Source organism: Sardina pilchardus, chromosome 14, assembly GCF_963854185.1.
Source record: "Sardina pilchardus chromosome 14, fSarPil1.1, whole genome shotgun sequence".
NCBI lineage: Eukaryota > Metazoa > Chordata > Actinopteri > Clupeiformes > Clupeidae > Sardina > Sardina pilchardus.
Window position 1 is genome coordinate 3,838,080 of NC_085007.1, and position 16,359 is coordinate 3,854,438.

General features: G+C 47.3%; 1 protein-coding gene across 1 annotated transcript in view; it reads left to right on the forward strand.

Moving 5' to 3' along the window:
- Nucleotides 1-236: 236 nt before the first annotated feature.
- The window catches only part of musk (muscle, skeletal, receptor tyrosine kinase), a 32,277-nt gene continuing 16,154 nt past the window's right edge, over nt 237-16,359 (forward strand). The window contains exons 1-8 of the mRNA XM_062554247.1: nt 237-568; nt 4,144-4,270; nt 5,599-5,750; nt 6,798-6,925; nt 7,232-7,373; nt 7,735-7,859; nt 12,856-13,015; nt 15,320-15,326. Coding sequence (XP_062410231.1) covers nt 490-568; nt 4,144-4,270; nt 5,599-5,750; nt 6,798-6,925; nt 7,232-7,373; nt 7,735-7,859; nt 12,856-13,015; nt 15,320-15,326 — 920 coding nt within the window. The 5' untranslated portion in view covers nt 237-489. The remainder of the gene's footprint in view (nt 569-4,143; nt 4,271-5,598; nt 5,751-6,797; nt 6,926-7,231; nt 7,374-7,734; nt 7,860-12,855; nt 13,016-15,319; nt 15,327-16,359) is intronic.

Below are 16,359 nucleotides of genomic sequence, written 5' to 3' on the forward strand. Positions count from 1 at the left end.
TTTCTTTTTTGAGCCTCTCTTCATCTCCCGGGGCACGGAGAGGTCTCTGGGCGCTGCGGCTGACTCGTATCTGTGCTTGGATACGGCCCAGCTGCCACTGTCCATCAACCCTACACACACACACACACACACACACACACACACACACACACACACACACAGGGACCCGGTGAGGGGGGTTGAGAAGCCCCTGAACACACATCAGCGTCGTCAGATTGCCTGGGCAGCCCTGCGCCACACGTACTTCTCAGTCTGTGGGAACGTCTCATAAAAAAAGACAGAAACACAGACCGACCAGACAAGACAGACTGGGGGGGAAACGACAGACTGACAGACACTACCGGGATTTTTTTTTTTTTTTGGAAAATGGAGCGCGCAGATGGGATTGTAAAGCTGGACTGAGACGCAAGACCCAGACGTAGACGCAGAGCCGAGCCGAGCCGAGCTTGAGCCGTCCCTGTCCTGTCCTGTCCTGTCCTGTGAAGAACCATGAAGCTACTGGAACACATTCCACTGCCCCAGATCCTCTTTCTGGCACAGATCGCGTCCGTCGCTTCGCTTCAGAGAGGTCGGTTCCAGTGCCCCGCTCAAACAGTAAACGCTCGTCTCGCTGTAACCAATCATTTCTGCCTTTTCTCAATGGCTTAACATTAACCATGTGTGCATATGGCTGTTGGAGAACAGAGGCCCTCCGTTTAAGAGGAAGTGTCGTGTGCTTGACCCTTGGTTTACATTAGCGGAGCCGTGAGCAGTTTGGACACGTGTTTGGACAGATAGCGTCTGCAGGGCTCGAAGAGGGCAGCTAATGTACGGATTTAGCCGTTTTTGTTTTTACTGCAGATCTGCTGATTATAAAACATTGTGTCAAGAAGGAGCTGAGCTGAGCTGCGTTGTGCTCTTTAGTCCAAATTGCAATGCTGTAAATCCACAGTTTCCTACTTACTGTGTGCTGAGAGTGTGTGTGTGTGTGTGTGTGTGGGGGGTGAAGTAGATGATGTTGTGACTTAACATGGTCGTTTAAAATGTCCACTAAAGTCAACCACTGTGAGCATAATGTACATAATGACCATTTAGAGGGAAGTTTAACACAGCCAGAACAAAAGGGACCAAGAGTGAGTGCTAGAAGGAAAAACAGCGAAAGGAAAAGTAGTTCCTGTGTTTCGCAAGTGGGCATGCCATGAGTGGCGGTAGCCTATAGTGTTTGTGGAAGGCCGTTGCTAATTCGTGTTTCAGTTCCTATAATCCAGATCAGTGTGTTTGATGATTTAAGAGGATGAGGTCATCTGCGTGTAATAGGGAGAGAACCTGAATGTGTAGTTTCAGTCCTGGAATCCCCAAGACTGACTAGAAAGGGGGGAAAAAGAGTTTAGTACCTCCCAGCAGGAAAAGCTGTTTCCAGTTTGAGGGCTTGGAACAAGTGTTGGTGAGGAAATGCTGTGGGGAATGTGTGCCAAATGCTGACTTTGTCGAGAGGCAGAGAGTCAGTCAGCAGCCGTTCACTTCACACACCAAATCAGCATTACGAGAGAGCCGTTACAAACATGTGGTCAGGCCAAGCCAAGGACCAACACACGACACACAGCAAAAACACGGCAAACACAACCACACTAGACACCACAGCAAAATAAGTACAACAACACAGGAAGCGCCGTCGCATAAAAAAGGCCACAAAATATGTTGTCAAGTCATTTATTTTCCCTTTATTTCCACTGTGAGCCAACAGACTTTGTTGTTTTCTCAATGTCGCAACCAGAACAACAAGTCATTTTAACGTCGTCACACACTCCTGATGTGGTGTGTGTTGACTTGACGGACACTTGATGAGCGTCTCGTCCTAGCGGTCAGCGCCGAGTCAGTACTTGGCGCCGTAAACTTGTGAAGTTCAGACACGGCGAGAGGAACAGGTGACATATCCGCCAATTGGCACGGTGGAAACAGCAAGGTTGTCTGGCACGGGGGCCAAGAAGGTAATTATCAAATGCACTTGTGTCCTCCTGTGGAACAGTTTAGCCCTCTAGGCCGCTGGAGAACCCTGGAGAACCCTGGAGAACCCTGCAGAACCGCTGGAGAACTGTGGAGTCATGTCTCCGAGAGTGCTTGTCTAACTACCTCCATGGACAGACATCTCTCTGTGTGCACATCTCTGAGAGGCCGCTAACTGTCTGGCTGTCTGGCCACTTTGTGCGCTCTCATCTCATCTCAGATCGATGTCGGACACGTGCACATCCTGTTGTGCGTACGTATGTGTTCAATTGGAATGCAGGGCAATGTCATGCGGTCAGAATGAACGCAATGAGTTGCTCTTGATGCCTGGTCAGTTTCAGAGCCTGTCAGAGCCAGTTGCACAGACAAGGTCAGTCACAGGCTGCAATGAGGACAAGACACAACATGGGGAAGGCTAGTTGTTAAACACACACACATACACCTACAAACACACCTAAACACACACACACACATACACACACATGTACACACCCACGCAGACACGTGCCATACACACACACACACACACACACACACACACACACACACACACAGACACACACACATTGCTGCAGTCCCTTCATTTATGGATTGGTGTAGGCTCCCATTATCCAGCTTTTGTCTGTATTGAAAATAGCCTGAACATCACGCGCTGGTGGCCAATTCCTTAGAGTAATGTTGGCTGGCACGTTTAATCTCCACTCAAAGCAAATGGAGGACAACACACTTGTGTGTAGTCTGAGTATTGTGTGTGTGTGTGTGTGTGTGTGTGTGTGTGTGTGTGTGTGTGTGTGTGTGTGTGTGTGTGTGTGTGTGTGTGTGCGTGTGTGCGTGTGTGCGTGTGTGTGCGTGTGTGTGCGTGTGTGTGTGTCTGTGGGTGTGTGTGTCTGTGTGTGTGTGTGTGTGTGTGTGTGTGTGTGTGTGTGTGTGTGTGTGTGTGTGTGTCTGTGGGTGTGCGTGTGTGTGTGTCACGGTGGTGTTCATTGGCTGGCATGTTTAATCTCCATTGAAAACAAACAGAGAGCAACACAGTTTAGAGTGGACCGATAGGGAGAGATCAGATTCTTAAGTTGATGAGAGTTATTCTAAGCTTTCTGAGATTAAACTAATGAGCAATGCGAGTTCTTAAACCGTGCTAAGACGCGCGCTTATCCTTCGACAAGGCCTAGTCTATTGTTAGACAACAGTGCTCTTGACATTTAAGTGAGTGATGGATGTCTGGTTATCACTCTTCAATTAAAAGTAATAAACCGCACCTCAACTCAGACTGCCGACCCGACCTGTGTGTGACAGGCTAACTGGATTCTCTCACTGGGTATTTGTGTCTAATGTTGACATTTAAATGCTAAACAGACCTCTGAACAGGATAGATTTATGACCGCTGGTTTCATAATGGTCGAAGTAAAACACACAATTTCATCAGTTTCTTCTGACTCCCATAACACTGAGAAGCCTTTGGCAGCTTCGCAGTGAGGTACGCCGTGCCATCAGAAACATTCTTGCGGTCTCTCTCTGACCCTTTTTAGCTCAGGTCACACACATCGAGAGCTCAGCTTTGTGTCCAGAATTTCAGCTATTTGGTTGTGAGTGCATAATTTCACAACAGTCATAATAAACTCACTTCAGTGTTTTAGAGTCCAAAGAACCAAAACACTTAATCTTACCCAGCATCCTCTGCTCTGAGTCACAGAGGCACTTCAGGAGACTTCATCTGGTCAGCTTCAGTGATTGTTTACAACTAGTCTACGACATGGACTTTTGGTATTTTTCAACCTTTGTTCGGTTGCTGTGTTTAGCCTTGTTTTAAAGTAACCTGTGTTGTGTTTACCACAAGGCTCAACCCTGCACTCAAACCCGCAATTCCCATCACCTCGGACTGGGAGTCAAGTGTGCTAGCAATTGAGCTAGCAAGTGTGCTAGCAATTGAGCTAAATCCCCATGCGAGCTCTATCACTAGGGCGTCTCTGGTTTTGTGAGGGAGGTTTACCTAATGTAGGCCTACACACTGCACAGCTACATTCCAGCTGGGTATCATTACATTAAACACACACTACTAGCCTTGTAGCAGGTGGTAGTGGTAGTGGTGGTATCCTCCTCGCTGCTCCCTGCGCCTGGCCTCCTTAACCCTTCCTCCTCCTCCTCCTGTTTCTACTCCTTCAGCTCCCAGGATCACCACACTTCTGGAGACAGTGGACGCACTGCTGGATCAGAACGCCACGTTTATCTGTGAGGTGGACTCCGACCCACCGGCCGATGTCTCCTGGACGCGCAATAATGAGCCAATCCGGTAAGAGCCTAGCCTGGGTGTTCCCATACTGCCTTGCGCTGTGATTTCTTTCACGCTGCTAAGGCAGTCTGGAAACTAACGCCCCCATTTTCGCCTGATGTTGGTGGCCAATCACAGAACAGGGGAGAAAGCAAGACGATGATGAGCTATGCAGAGACGCATTTGATAGACATCCTTGGCGCCCAATGAACGGATCTGGGCATTTTTTCAAATACGAGAAAATGAACGTCTGGTTGCCAGACCACGTCTCATTTGAGAAGTGGTAGGCGCTAGCCAGGCTAGTAAGAACCCTCAGTGCTTGCACATACAGTATAGATATTAGAAAGCTAGATAGGCCTACTACATTAGGCTCCAGAACGTACAGTAGATAAATAGTGCCGCCATCTTGGTGGGGGCAACAATCACTGGAGGCCAACAGAGAAACAGGTGTCTCTCATTGGAAATCAGACAGGTCATCCCCCTAGAATAATAAGGTTTTATCTGACATTTTTGTCGAAATTGAGTCACTGGCATATTCTTATTTTGTGACACCTTAAGAAGGTGAGAATGGGCTGTTTTCGACGAGGTGTCTCTGGTTGCCTGTAAGTGTTGCCCATAGACAGTAAAGTAACAGCAACATGGCGGCCGTGTTTACGTAGGCTATGCCACCTAATAGAAGTCGACAGACAACACAGTATCTAGCCTTCTGATATCCACTGTATGCATGCACACTGCAGCACTCAGAGACCTTTCAGGTGGATTACAGTAATTACCCGCATATAAGCCGCATTGTGTATAAGCCGCAGGACACTGCTTTATGCAAGTTAAAAGAAACAAAACCATATTAACACCATATTAACTGCCGCCCTGTATTAACCTGAATAAGATGAAGAAATGTAGCAAAATCGATGTATAAGCTGCGGCTAATAGTAGGGAAATTACGGTATAATTGTATAATCTGTCCTCTGCACACCCACACTGAGGGTGGTCAGTGGTGTCCAAACTAAATACCCAAAGGTCATGACGTAGCACTCACAAATCTTCATAGAACTGGACTCATCTCTATTTCACCAGTTTATTTTTGGCCAAGTCAAAAGCAAAACATGCCAACGCTTCGGCCGGTTGGTAGTTGTTGCCCTTGATTAATTGCCACAGGAAACATTACAGGGAAGGAACATAACAAAGCTTTAAGATGTGTCCAGATAATAGCGGAGGCTTAACAGCTCACAGATGGAAAAATGACATGTAACAGCATGTATGTAGCCATGTGTTTATTACTACTGACAATGATGGAGATATTTCTGAGAAATCTGTAGGCCTACACCATTTTGTTTTTCTTTTGATCACAGCTACTATGATTCCCGATACATCACCAAAGAAAATGGCCAAATGTTGATCATTCCCAATGTGAAAGACTCTGACAATGGAGAATACTGTTGCATCGCTAACAACTGGATTGGACAACCAGCCAAGAGCTGTGGTGCTCTTCAACTGAAAATGAGTAAGCGGCGACCGTTAACATTCTTCACGGCTCTATCTTCAGCAGAAAATGAGTCAGCATTTTGAGTTCACACCATTGTTTTTCTTTAGCTGGAAATACGTAAATGTGTTAGTTAGTGCTGACAATGAGAAAGTGTTTCAAGTCCACACAGTATCCATGGCTGTTGTGAGCAGCGGCACCGCAAAGCAGAGCTGTCAAACCCAAGCGGGGAGAGATTGCAGTCAAGGGCTTTGACCTAGATAAGCGACATGGTGTTTGGAAGTGGTGCTTGGCTAAAGGAGCACTTAAGTTTCCTCTTATTGTTCTCACTCCAGATTCATTCAATGGATGTCAGTTCAAGCCTTTGGGTGTGAATGACATTGTGGGTAAAGATAATTGATATTGTATTAATTACCCCCTTTTATTTTAGATATAAAAACGGTGGAGCGTTGACCCAGAAACTACCACTATAGTTGCAGTTGTAGGTGATGCTAAAGCTAAATCTACTATTCTAGAAGCCTGCTGGCCTCTGCAATCCAGTCAGTAGATAACATTCTTCACTGTTCACATGATCGATGAATTAAAAAGAAGCTGATTTAGGCCCATCATGTCCCATCAAGCAACTAGTCTGATGTATAACACCATGTTACATTGTACTGCATCTTGAAGCTCTTACATGATTTAAAGCACTTCCCATGCACTTAACATGCACTTAACATGCACTTCTCATGCACTTAACATGCACTTCTCCACATCCCTCTCTTTCATCCTCTACCCCCTTCTTCTCCACATCCCTCTCTTCTCTCCTCTACCTCCTTCTCCATATCCCTCTCTTCCATCCTCCCTTCTTCTACCACTTTCTCCTCCTACTACACTTCGACTAGCTCTTATAATACAGTATAAGCACTCCTACTCTCCAGTAATTATATTGACAGATACAGCAGTAAACAGTCTCCTCTGCATCTTGAATGTTAATTCCTTGCTGATTAAAGCATCTTCTAAATGAATAAATGCACATAAATGTTAATATAAAACTCCGTTTTTGAGTAAACATCTTCACTGCTTGAGAGCCCCAGATTAAGAGACATCCAATGAACATCACCATGCTGGTCGACAGCAAAGCCGTGCTGCCCTGCGTTACCCTGGGATACCCCAAACCAGACATCACCTGGATTAAGGATGAAGACCTGGTCAAGGTCAGTCTGTGTTGATGGTGTGACATCAATTTGCCATAGACAGTATCACTACAACAATGCTTATGTGTGTGTGTGTGGGATGGAGAATGTGTGCGAAGGAGTGTGTGTGTGCGTGTGTTTGTGGGGGGGGGGGGGGTGTTGGGGTGTGTGTGTGTGTTGGATAGAGAATGTGTGTGTGGGGGGGTTGTTGTTGGGGTGTGTGTGTGTGTGTGGGGGGGGGTTGTTGTTGGCAAGTGTCTGTTTTCACTGTGTGCATTTTATGCATAGCGTGCGTGTTTTATGTTCTGACACCTTGACTCCTTGCAGCTGAGCGATCGTGTGTCCATTCTGGATTACGGGGCCTTGAAGATCCATAACATCAGAAAGGAGGACGCCGGCCAATACCGCTGCGTGGCCAGAAACAGCTTTGGCATCGCCTTCTCCAAACCCGTCACTATAGAAGTGCAGGGTAAGTTTTCACACACACACACACACACACACACACACACACACACACACACACACACACACACACACACACACACACACGCGCACACACACACACAGACACACACACAGACACACACACACACACCCACAGACACACACACACACCCACAGACACACACACACACACAATATTAAGAAATGTAGCATTAATTAGCATTAAGCTGCTGTGCAGTGAGATGTGCTACTGAAAGCTGTTTGCGATGGATAAAATGTCCCCTTGTGTTGTTGTGCTGTGTTGTGTAACTTGTGTTGTAAGGTGTTGTAATGTGTTATATTGTTGTGTTGTGTTGTGTTGTGTTGTGTTGTGTTGCGTTGTGCAGCCCCAGCCAGGATCCTGCGGGTGCCCAAGGAGAAGCGAGTTCCCTTCGGGACGAAGGTCTCTCTGGAGTGCAACGCCACCGGCAACCCGACTCCCTCCCTGACCTGGCTGGAGAACGGCAACACTGTAAGTCCAGGTCCTCAGGGGCCCTCTCTCACTCACTCACTGTAAGACCAGATCCTCAGGGCCCCATATCCTCAGCGCCCTCTCTCACCCAATCACAGCAAGTCTAGATCCTCAGCGCCCTCTCTCACCCAATCACAGTGAGTCTAGATCCTCAGTCAGGGCCCTCTCTCACCCAATCACAGTAAGTCTAGATCCTCAGCGCCCTCTCTCACCCAATCACAGTAAGTCTAGATCCTTAAGGCTCTTGCATGGTCCTGCGTCTGCGTCACGCGCACGCGGCACTGGACGTTTGACGTGCGTCATTTTAGACGCGTATACGAGGCATACTCCAATGTCTGTTGTCCTGAATGCACGCCAGCCGATCAAGGTTAGCGCCAGCGCACTACGAATTAACTGTGATACTCTGGGATGTGCGACCACTGAACGAAGTAAGAGCCAGGGAAGGAGTGTTCCACACTTAAATACAAAAGATGCAGCTGTTAGATGAGGAGAAGCACCACGAGTACTTTTGCATGTCTGCTGAAAAGTTTGATGAGTTGGTTCGTCACATCTCTCCATTTATCATCCACCAGAACACGCACAGCACACCACACGTAGGCTAGCATTCAAATAGAAACGAATGCGTTAGCTTATAGCTAATGTCTATGAGAAATCCCATAGAGATGCTAACGGTTAGCATAATCGATAAAAGTATAAATTTAGAGCGAACTTCAGTCCATTTACACAACTTGGATTACATAGGAGGTGTTTGTTTACAACGGAGTATTAAAATACTCAAAGGCTAATGTTTTGTCTCCATATAAAACGTTACCATGTAGGGAAAACACAAGTAAGTGTTCTTCTGTCTCTGTTTGTTGCGTTGTTTCTGTTCGTGCTCCACCTACTGGAGTGGCGTGTTTACAGCAGTTCCGTTTCACACATGCGCAGTCTACGCGTGAAAGAGACGCGCGGTCTTAAACTTTGGTCGACTCAAAAACGCGACGCATGCCGTAAAAATGACGCAATTCTCGTCAGGCGCTCACCAGTGCCGCGTGCGCGTGACGCAGACGCGCGACCATACTCGGGCCTTTAGGGCCCTCTCTCACCCAATCACAGTAAGTCTAGATCCTCAGGGCCCTCTCTCACCCAATCACAGTAAGTCTAGATCCTCAGCGCCCTCTCTCATCCAATCACAGTAAGTCTAGGTCCTCAGGGCCCTCTCTCACCCAATCACAGTAAGTCTAGATCCTCAGCGCCCTCTCTCATCCAATCACAGTAAGTCTAGATCCTCAGCGCCCTCTCTCATCCAATCACAGTAAGTCTAGATCCTCAGGGCCCTCTCTCATCCAATCACAGTAAGTCTAGATCCTCAGGGCCCTCTCTCACCCAATCACAGTAAGTCTAGATCCTCAGCGCCCTCTCTCATCCAATCACAGTAAGTCTAGATCCTCAGGGCCCTCTCTCATCCAATCACAGTAAGTCTAGATCCTCAGGGCCCTCTCTCACCCAATCACAGTAAGTCTAGATCCTCAGCGCCCTCTCTCATCCAATCACAGTAAGTCTAGATCCTCAGCGCCCTCTGTCAAGGGCCCATCACATTACAGGCGGAATGTGCTGCGCTCACCGCTAGAATGCTCTTGGTTGAGGTAACGTTCTAACGATTGTTGTTGTGGTTACCGCTGGGTTCCGCACAAAAGACCATTGACTTACAGCGCGCCGCGGTCAAAGTTCAACATATTTCAACTTTGACCGCGGTAGCGCAAGAGCGGCAAAGCGGCAAAAATGCCGCTATACTGAGTGTAGCGGCAGACCAGTTATTGCGCTCTCAACCCATTGAAAGTAATGGGTTTCATAGCGCATGCCGCGTGTGATGTGATGGGGCCTTCACCCACTCACTGCAGCCTATGAAGCGGTTCCAGGGTTGCGTTTTAAACCTGTTGTCTTTGGATTGCCGATATGCTTCTTTCCATATGATTATTTTCCCTCTTTCTTTTTCTGTCTTTCTTTTTTCATCCTTTTGGTCTCCCCTCAGCAATCATGTCCTCTCCCTGCCCTCTCCTCTTCATTTTTCCCTCCTTTCATTTCTCTCCTTTTCTTTTCTTATCTATTTTCCTTCATTATGTGGCTATTGAGAGAAAGTGGCAGTTGGTGCTGCCCCAGCATTTGCCTGTTCAGAAAGGCTTTTAGTTCCACACAGGGAGATCAACCAGAGCGAGTCACGCTGCTCTCCTCTCCTCTCCTCTCAGATGCATTGTGTTGCCACTGAGCACGCTCTCTGCTCTCCTCTCCTCTCCTCCCCTCTCCTCTCCTCTCCCCTCCTCTCCTCTCCTCTCCTCTCCTCTCAGATGCATTGTTGCCACTGAGCACGCTCCCTGCTCTCCGTGCTTCCCTTTGATTCGCAGGTCAATTCCACTATTAACACCACCCTAGTTATGTTAATGGCCGCGCAGCTCTGATGTGAGATCAGAGATAAAAATGGCGCGGAACGCCTCGTTTCAAAAGACCCTTTTGATGACTTTATTTAGCCTATAAGCACAGGCTTGACCGTGGGTTGTAATTAGATTTCGGAATGTGCATGGAAATAGCGAATACATGTCTATATGTGCACGCGGTCAGGTCAGCAGTCGACCGGACCGACACGGTTGTTATGCGTCGGTGAAATGGCATAAAAGGCGTTTGTGTTTTGATGGGCTCAGGGACAAAGCCTTTCTAGATAAAGGCTCATATCCTCTCAGTGATGGTTGGTTATTATGTGTTACACAAGTTACAGGTTTCAGTGCACCATATGCACATTATATGGCGGTAAAACACAGCGTGTTTATACGCCGACTGTGACAGCTCAGCTCTACCTACAAGAGTCAGGTCCCCAGTTTGTTTTTGTCAGAACTCTATTTGGATCTTGGCCACTTGGTATTTCAATCACTTAACCATATGATTGATGAAAAAAAAAGAAGTTAAATCACAATGGGCTTCAGGAGTGACCCCTGTGGGGTGCTGAGCGTGAGGTATGTGTGTGTGGTGTGTGTGTCGCGGTGGGTGTATATGTGTGTGTGTGTGTGTGTGTGTGTGTGTGTGTGTGTGTGTGTGTGTGTGTAACAGCTGAAGAGCTGGAGATCCTCACAAGTGAGAGATGGCTGACCTGGTCACACGCAGCTGCTCTCTTTCTCTCTCTCTCTTTCTTTCTTTCTCTCTTTCTATTTATTTTGCTTTTCTCTCTCCTTCTCTCTTTCACCCTCTTTTTTTCTTTCTCTCTCCCTCTCTTCTCTTTCTTTCTCTTGTAACCTGCTCCCTTTCTCTCTTTCCCTTTTTTTCTTTCTCTTCTTTTCTTTCTCTCTCCATCTCTTTCATCCTCTCCTCTCTTTCTCTTGTATGTCACTCCTTTTCTCTCCCTCTCTTTCCTTCTCTTCTCTCTCTCTGTCCCCCCCCTCTCTCTCTGGTTTATGTCATTGCATATTCCCACAGGTCAAAAGTGTTCAACAAACTCTTGTTTTTTTAATATTCCATGTTATATCTTTCAACACTCAAACACAGAAAGGCATATTATTTTCTCATCATGAAATTAGTATTCACTAAAAACATCTTTCCATCAATTAGAAAATGAATCAAATTAGTTTTTATTTTGGTTTATCGCTCAACTGAAAAAGCTTCCCTAACACATCATCCTGTACACAAATTAATTTAGTCTCCCACAGCATGTTGTAATATGTCCAAGCGTTGCACCAGTGGGTGAACCTAGCTACAGTATCTGACACAGAAGCATGTTCTGAGCTGAGTTATTGGAGTCTGATTAAATTTACTCTCTGTGTGACCGTCATTCTGGCTCGTCATTTTACCCATCACATCACTTGTCTCCGTCCGGATGAGCATGAGCTGCCTTCTAAAATCAGCGCTGTTAAATATAGAGCGCTGCATGGGAGAAGCAGCGGTCGTGTGAACGCATGTGTTTGGTTCTCATGAGACCTCGCTTGTGCAATAAAGTCTTGTGAAAGAAGCCATTTTTGTGAGAGAGAGGAACAAAATGTTTGAACTCAAAGCTATGAAGCTACAGTATATAAATTGCTTATATGGAATGATCCCTGGTGAGCTCCCTCACAAGTATATATTCAGTTCATATTGTCCTTTTATTACTGTAAGTAACTACAAAGTGGTAAAAACAAAAATAATAAATAAAATGCTCATAATAAAATGCTCATCTCTGCTCAACAGGGTATTGTTATATATTCTAGTAAACTCTTCATCTGATAAACCAGAGCACATTGTTTTCTCTTCGGTATGTTTTTCAATAAGTACTGTAGAACATCTAGTTACCCCATGCTTTACTGTTATACTATTCTGACTTGTGTTGCAAATGTTAGTCCTCACTGTTGATCATAAAATAGATGCTGTCATGACAATGTCAATGGGGCCAGTTATTGTTTAGTACATTTCTATTGGGCTACATGAAGTACTTTGACACAATGCCCATTGTCAGTGCAGCTAAATAAAACTGAGTTGGCCTAAATGCCTGGAGTAGCCTGCGTTGTGTGTGTCCCATCTAACGTTAGCCACTTGTTTGTGTGGTGTTCTGTGTGGTTGTGTGTGTGTGTGTGTGTCTGATATGACGTTAACTTCTGGTTTGTGTGGTGTTCTGTGTGTGTGTCTCTGTGTGTGTGTGTGTGTGTGTGTGTGTGTGTGTGTGTGTGTGTGTGTCTGTGTGTGTGTGTGAGTGTGTGTGTTTGTCCGATCTAACGTCAGCCCCTGCTCTGTGTGTGGCTCCGTGTGTGTGTGTGTGTGTGTGTGTGTTTGTCCGATCTAACGTTAGCCTCTGCTCTGTGTGTGGCTCCGCGTGTGTGTGTGTGCGTGTGTGTGTGCGTGTGTGTGTGTGTGTGTGTGTGTGTGTGTGTGTGTGTGTGTGTGTGTGTGTGTGGTTGTGGTTGTGGGTGTGTGTCCGATCTAACGTTAGCCTCTGCTCTGTGTGTGGCTCCGCGTGTGTGTGTGTGTGTGTGCGTGTGTGTGTGTGTGTGTGTGTGTGTGTCAGATCTCGGAGGCGTCGGTGGAGGAGACGCTGGTGGGGGACGTGGTGCTGTCCGTGCTCCACGTGGAGGTGCAGAAGCCGGCCCTCTACACCTGCCTGGCCACCAACCACCACAGCGGCGGCGCCAACACCGTCAAGGCCACGGCCAGGGTCACCGTCTCGGGTACGTCTGACCTTTTCTTTTTTTTTTTTTAAAGATTTATTTTTGGGCTTTTTATGCCTTTATTTGGACAGGACAGTAGAGAGAATGACAGGAAGTGAGTGGGAGAGAGAGTCGGGGTGGGATCTGGAAAGGACCACGGGGCGGGAATCGAACCCGGGTCGCCAGCGTACGGTGCAGGTGCCCCAGCCAGTTGCGCCACTGCCGGGGCCACGTCTGACCTTTTCAAACATGCGCGGCTGACATTCACGCCCGAGCCCTTAGCGGCCCTTAGCGGCCCGGGGAAAATCTGATTAAGGACTGTGACGTTGGGGGGATGTCACAGTCGCTGACATTTGAGGTGAGATGTGCCAGCTCAGTCCTACACAGCAGGAGCGGCTAGCGGTCAGCGCTGACAAGCTGCTATCGTAAGATGGGCCTCCGCTAAGCACTCCACTCTACAGCTGGTAAAGTAACACTATGGGCCATTCTCAACCTCTCTCCTCGAGCCTCGATGCTCGGTCCTCCAGGCTCGTTCCCACTGATCTATAACTAGCACTGGATTGACTGTCCCATTGTTGCCACCCCATCATTTTCTATCTAGATCAGTGGGAACGAAGGGAGGATAAATAAAAAGACGAATGAGAACTATGTAGGAATTTTCCTTTTGTGCCCAATTTTCGACATACTGGATACCAGTTTAGCGCTGAAGTACCCAGTTCATCAAAAACAGATGATGAGGGTCATGCGCCTACTGTACCCACCACAGCAATGTTTCACAATGCAGTGCCTCATTGTGAGCATTGAGAATAGCCGGATGGCTGAAACGTCTGCTCCTCATTAAAAAATTGCAAGACACAGTCTAGTCACCTTCCTCAGTGTGCAGACCACCACGAGCCTAATGCGATGCCAGACATTTCAGTAATGACCGACACCCTTCCTATTGTAAGACAGAGTAGCATCAAATTGAGTTTGGAGCCGTTACGTCAAGGTAAAATAACTACATTGTGTTGCTTTAAACAAACCATAGATTGTACTGCATAGTGGAGCACACGTGTGTTCACTTCCTGTGTTTGTGTAGCCTTTGCTTCCTGAGGGAAGTTAGTCTGGGAATCTGCTGAACACGAGTGCATTTGTGATGTGATCCCGGAGAACCCTTCACATGGTGCAATTTGACCAACTTATGATTCTGATTCCATCCTAGAGACGTCCAAGATTTTGTGAGGACGGTAGATTTTGTGAGGACGGTATCCAGGATTTTGCTATAGGGGACAGTGTCAAGATAGAATGTTGAGAGGATGATATCAGAATCTTAAGATGGTCAAATTTCACCAGGGAGGGTTGAAACGGAGAAAAAAATCAAGGATTTTAAGGATCAAGGAATCAAGGAGCACCATGCGATGGGTTTATGCAGATCACATCACACCACATCTGTGCTTGGTGTGTTCTCTGAGTGGACATTAGAGGGACCGCAGTAGTGACGCTGTAGTGTCCCTGTAGGAGAAATGGCGGTCACTCTCGGGACATCCCCCACCTCCTCACCCCCAGCTCCTGCTGTCACTCACCTCTGGGTTGGGCTGCTCTGGGTTGGGCTGCTATGGAGACCGTCCTCCTCTGTCATAACAGACCGACACGCTCCTCTGCTAAGACATGCCCAGCCCCATGCTACATGGGGACAATACAGACAACACTGTTACTATTGTGTCAGCCATATCAGCTAAGATGATCAGTTTGTAGTTATGTTTACAAGAACAAGGGATTTCTTGTTTTGCGTTTAATGGTCCTTATTTATCACAAGAAGTGGCGGCGGAGATGAATTGGTGCCAGAGCTCCACTTCCACAGCACCCTGGGGGGTACTTTAGGGTAGTTGCCCCACATTCCTCTGACACATACCGCCCCCACTAATACCCACAAACACCCATGGTGGTCCTGGTTGGATCTATGTAGGTTCTGCAAATCATGACTGTTACAAGTCACACCTGCTGACACAGGGGCGGCTCCCCTCACACACACACACACACACACACACACACACACACACACACACACACACACACACACACACACACACACACACACACACACACACACACACACACACACACACACACACACACACACACACATACTGACCTCCCTCTTACCAAACACACATACGCCTACACCCACACACACACAGTCACACACACACACCAGCATGAGTGGGCCCAGTGGATGGGCATGCTGGCCTCTGTCATGGCCCAGTGGGAATAAGCTGACCCTGACCTCTCTTCTCTTTCTGGCTCCTGCTCTGTGGATGGCCCGCGGATCCTGTCACTTCCCCATAGAATGGAGGTAAGGATGCGCTCTCTCTCTTTCTGTCTATGGATATATCTCTCTGTCACTTTCTCTCTCTCTCTCTCTCTCTCTCTCTGTCTCTGTCTCTCTCTGTTTCTCTCCTCATCTCTCCATCTCCCTCTCTGTATCGCTCTCTCTTTCTCTCTCTGTATCTATCTCTGTATATCTCTCTCACTCTCTGTCTCTCTCTCTGTATCTCTCTCTCACACTGTCTCTAACTGTCTGTATCTCTCACCATTTCCCTCTCTGTATCTCTCTCACTCTCTGTATCTCCCTCTTTGTATCTCTCTCTCTCTCTCTCTCTCTCTCTCTCTCTCTCTCTCTCTCTCTCTCTCTCTCTGTCTCTCTGACACTATGAGCCTTAATGTGTAAATGTGTTCACAGTGCAGAGCTCTCCTGCATGCATTACAGTATAGTCATTGTCTGGCATGTGGGAGTGTTGAGAGCACTCACCAGTGTTTGTGGTTATAGTCTTGCTCAGGTCTTTAATACATTAGCCAATTGGTTTGGACTAGTTAGCTTTAGTTAGCTAATTAGCTTGAGTTAGATTTACAGTAAGACTTAAGGCACTGTGCCCATCATTCCCATGAGGGCCCTATGAGTGTGTGTGTGTGTGTGTGTGTGTGTGTGTGTGTGTGTGTGTGTGTGTGCGCATACCTGGGCTATCCCTGGGCTGATGCGGGGTGTTGATAAGCGACCTGCAGATGGTTATGCTTGAGTAAAGGAGCTCAGGGTGCTCAAGCCAAAGGCTAATTTCTCCCCTCAGAGCCGCGCAGATGAAAACAATGTGTTTCCTTTGATAGGGCCGAGGAAAACAAACATACACACACGGCGCACACACACACACACACACACACACACACACACACACACACACACTCGTGGCGCTTTGGTGTGCATGCCGCGCAGTATCAGACGCCGGTCCGCACAGGGACATGTGGGATAGGTTAGGTTTGAACTCGACTGAACCGGTGTTCAGAGTTATCTCCAGCAGTCTCAAGGCCTTGACATCTGGGGCCCATTAGAGGCC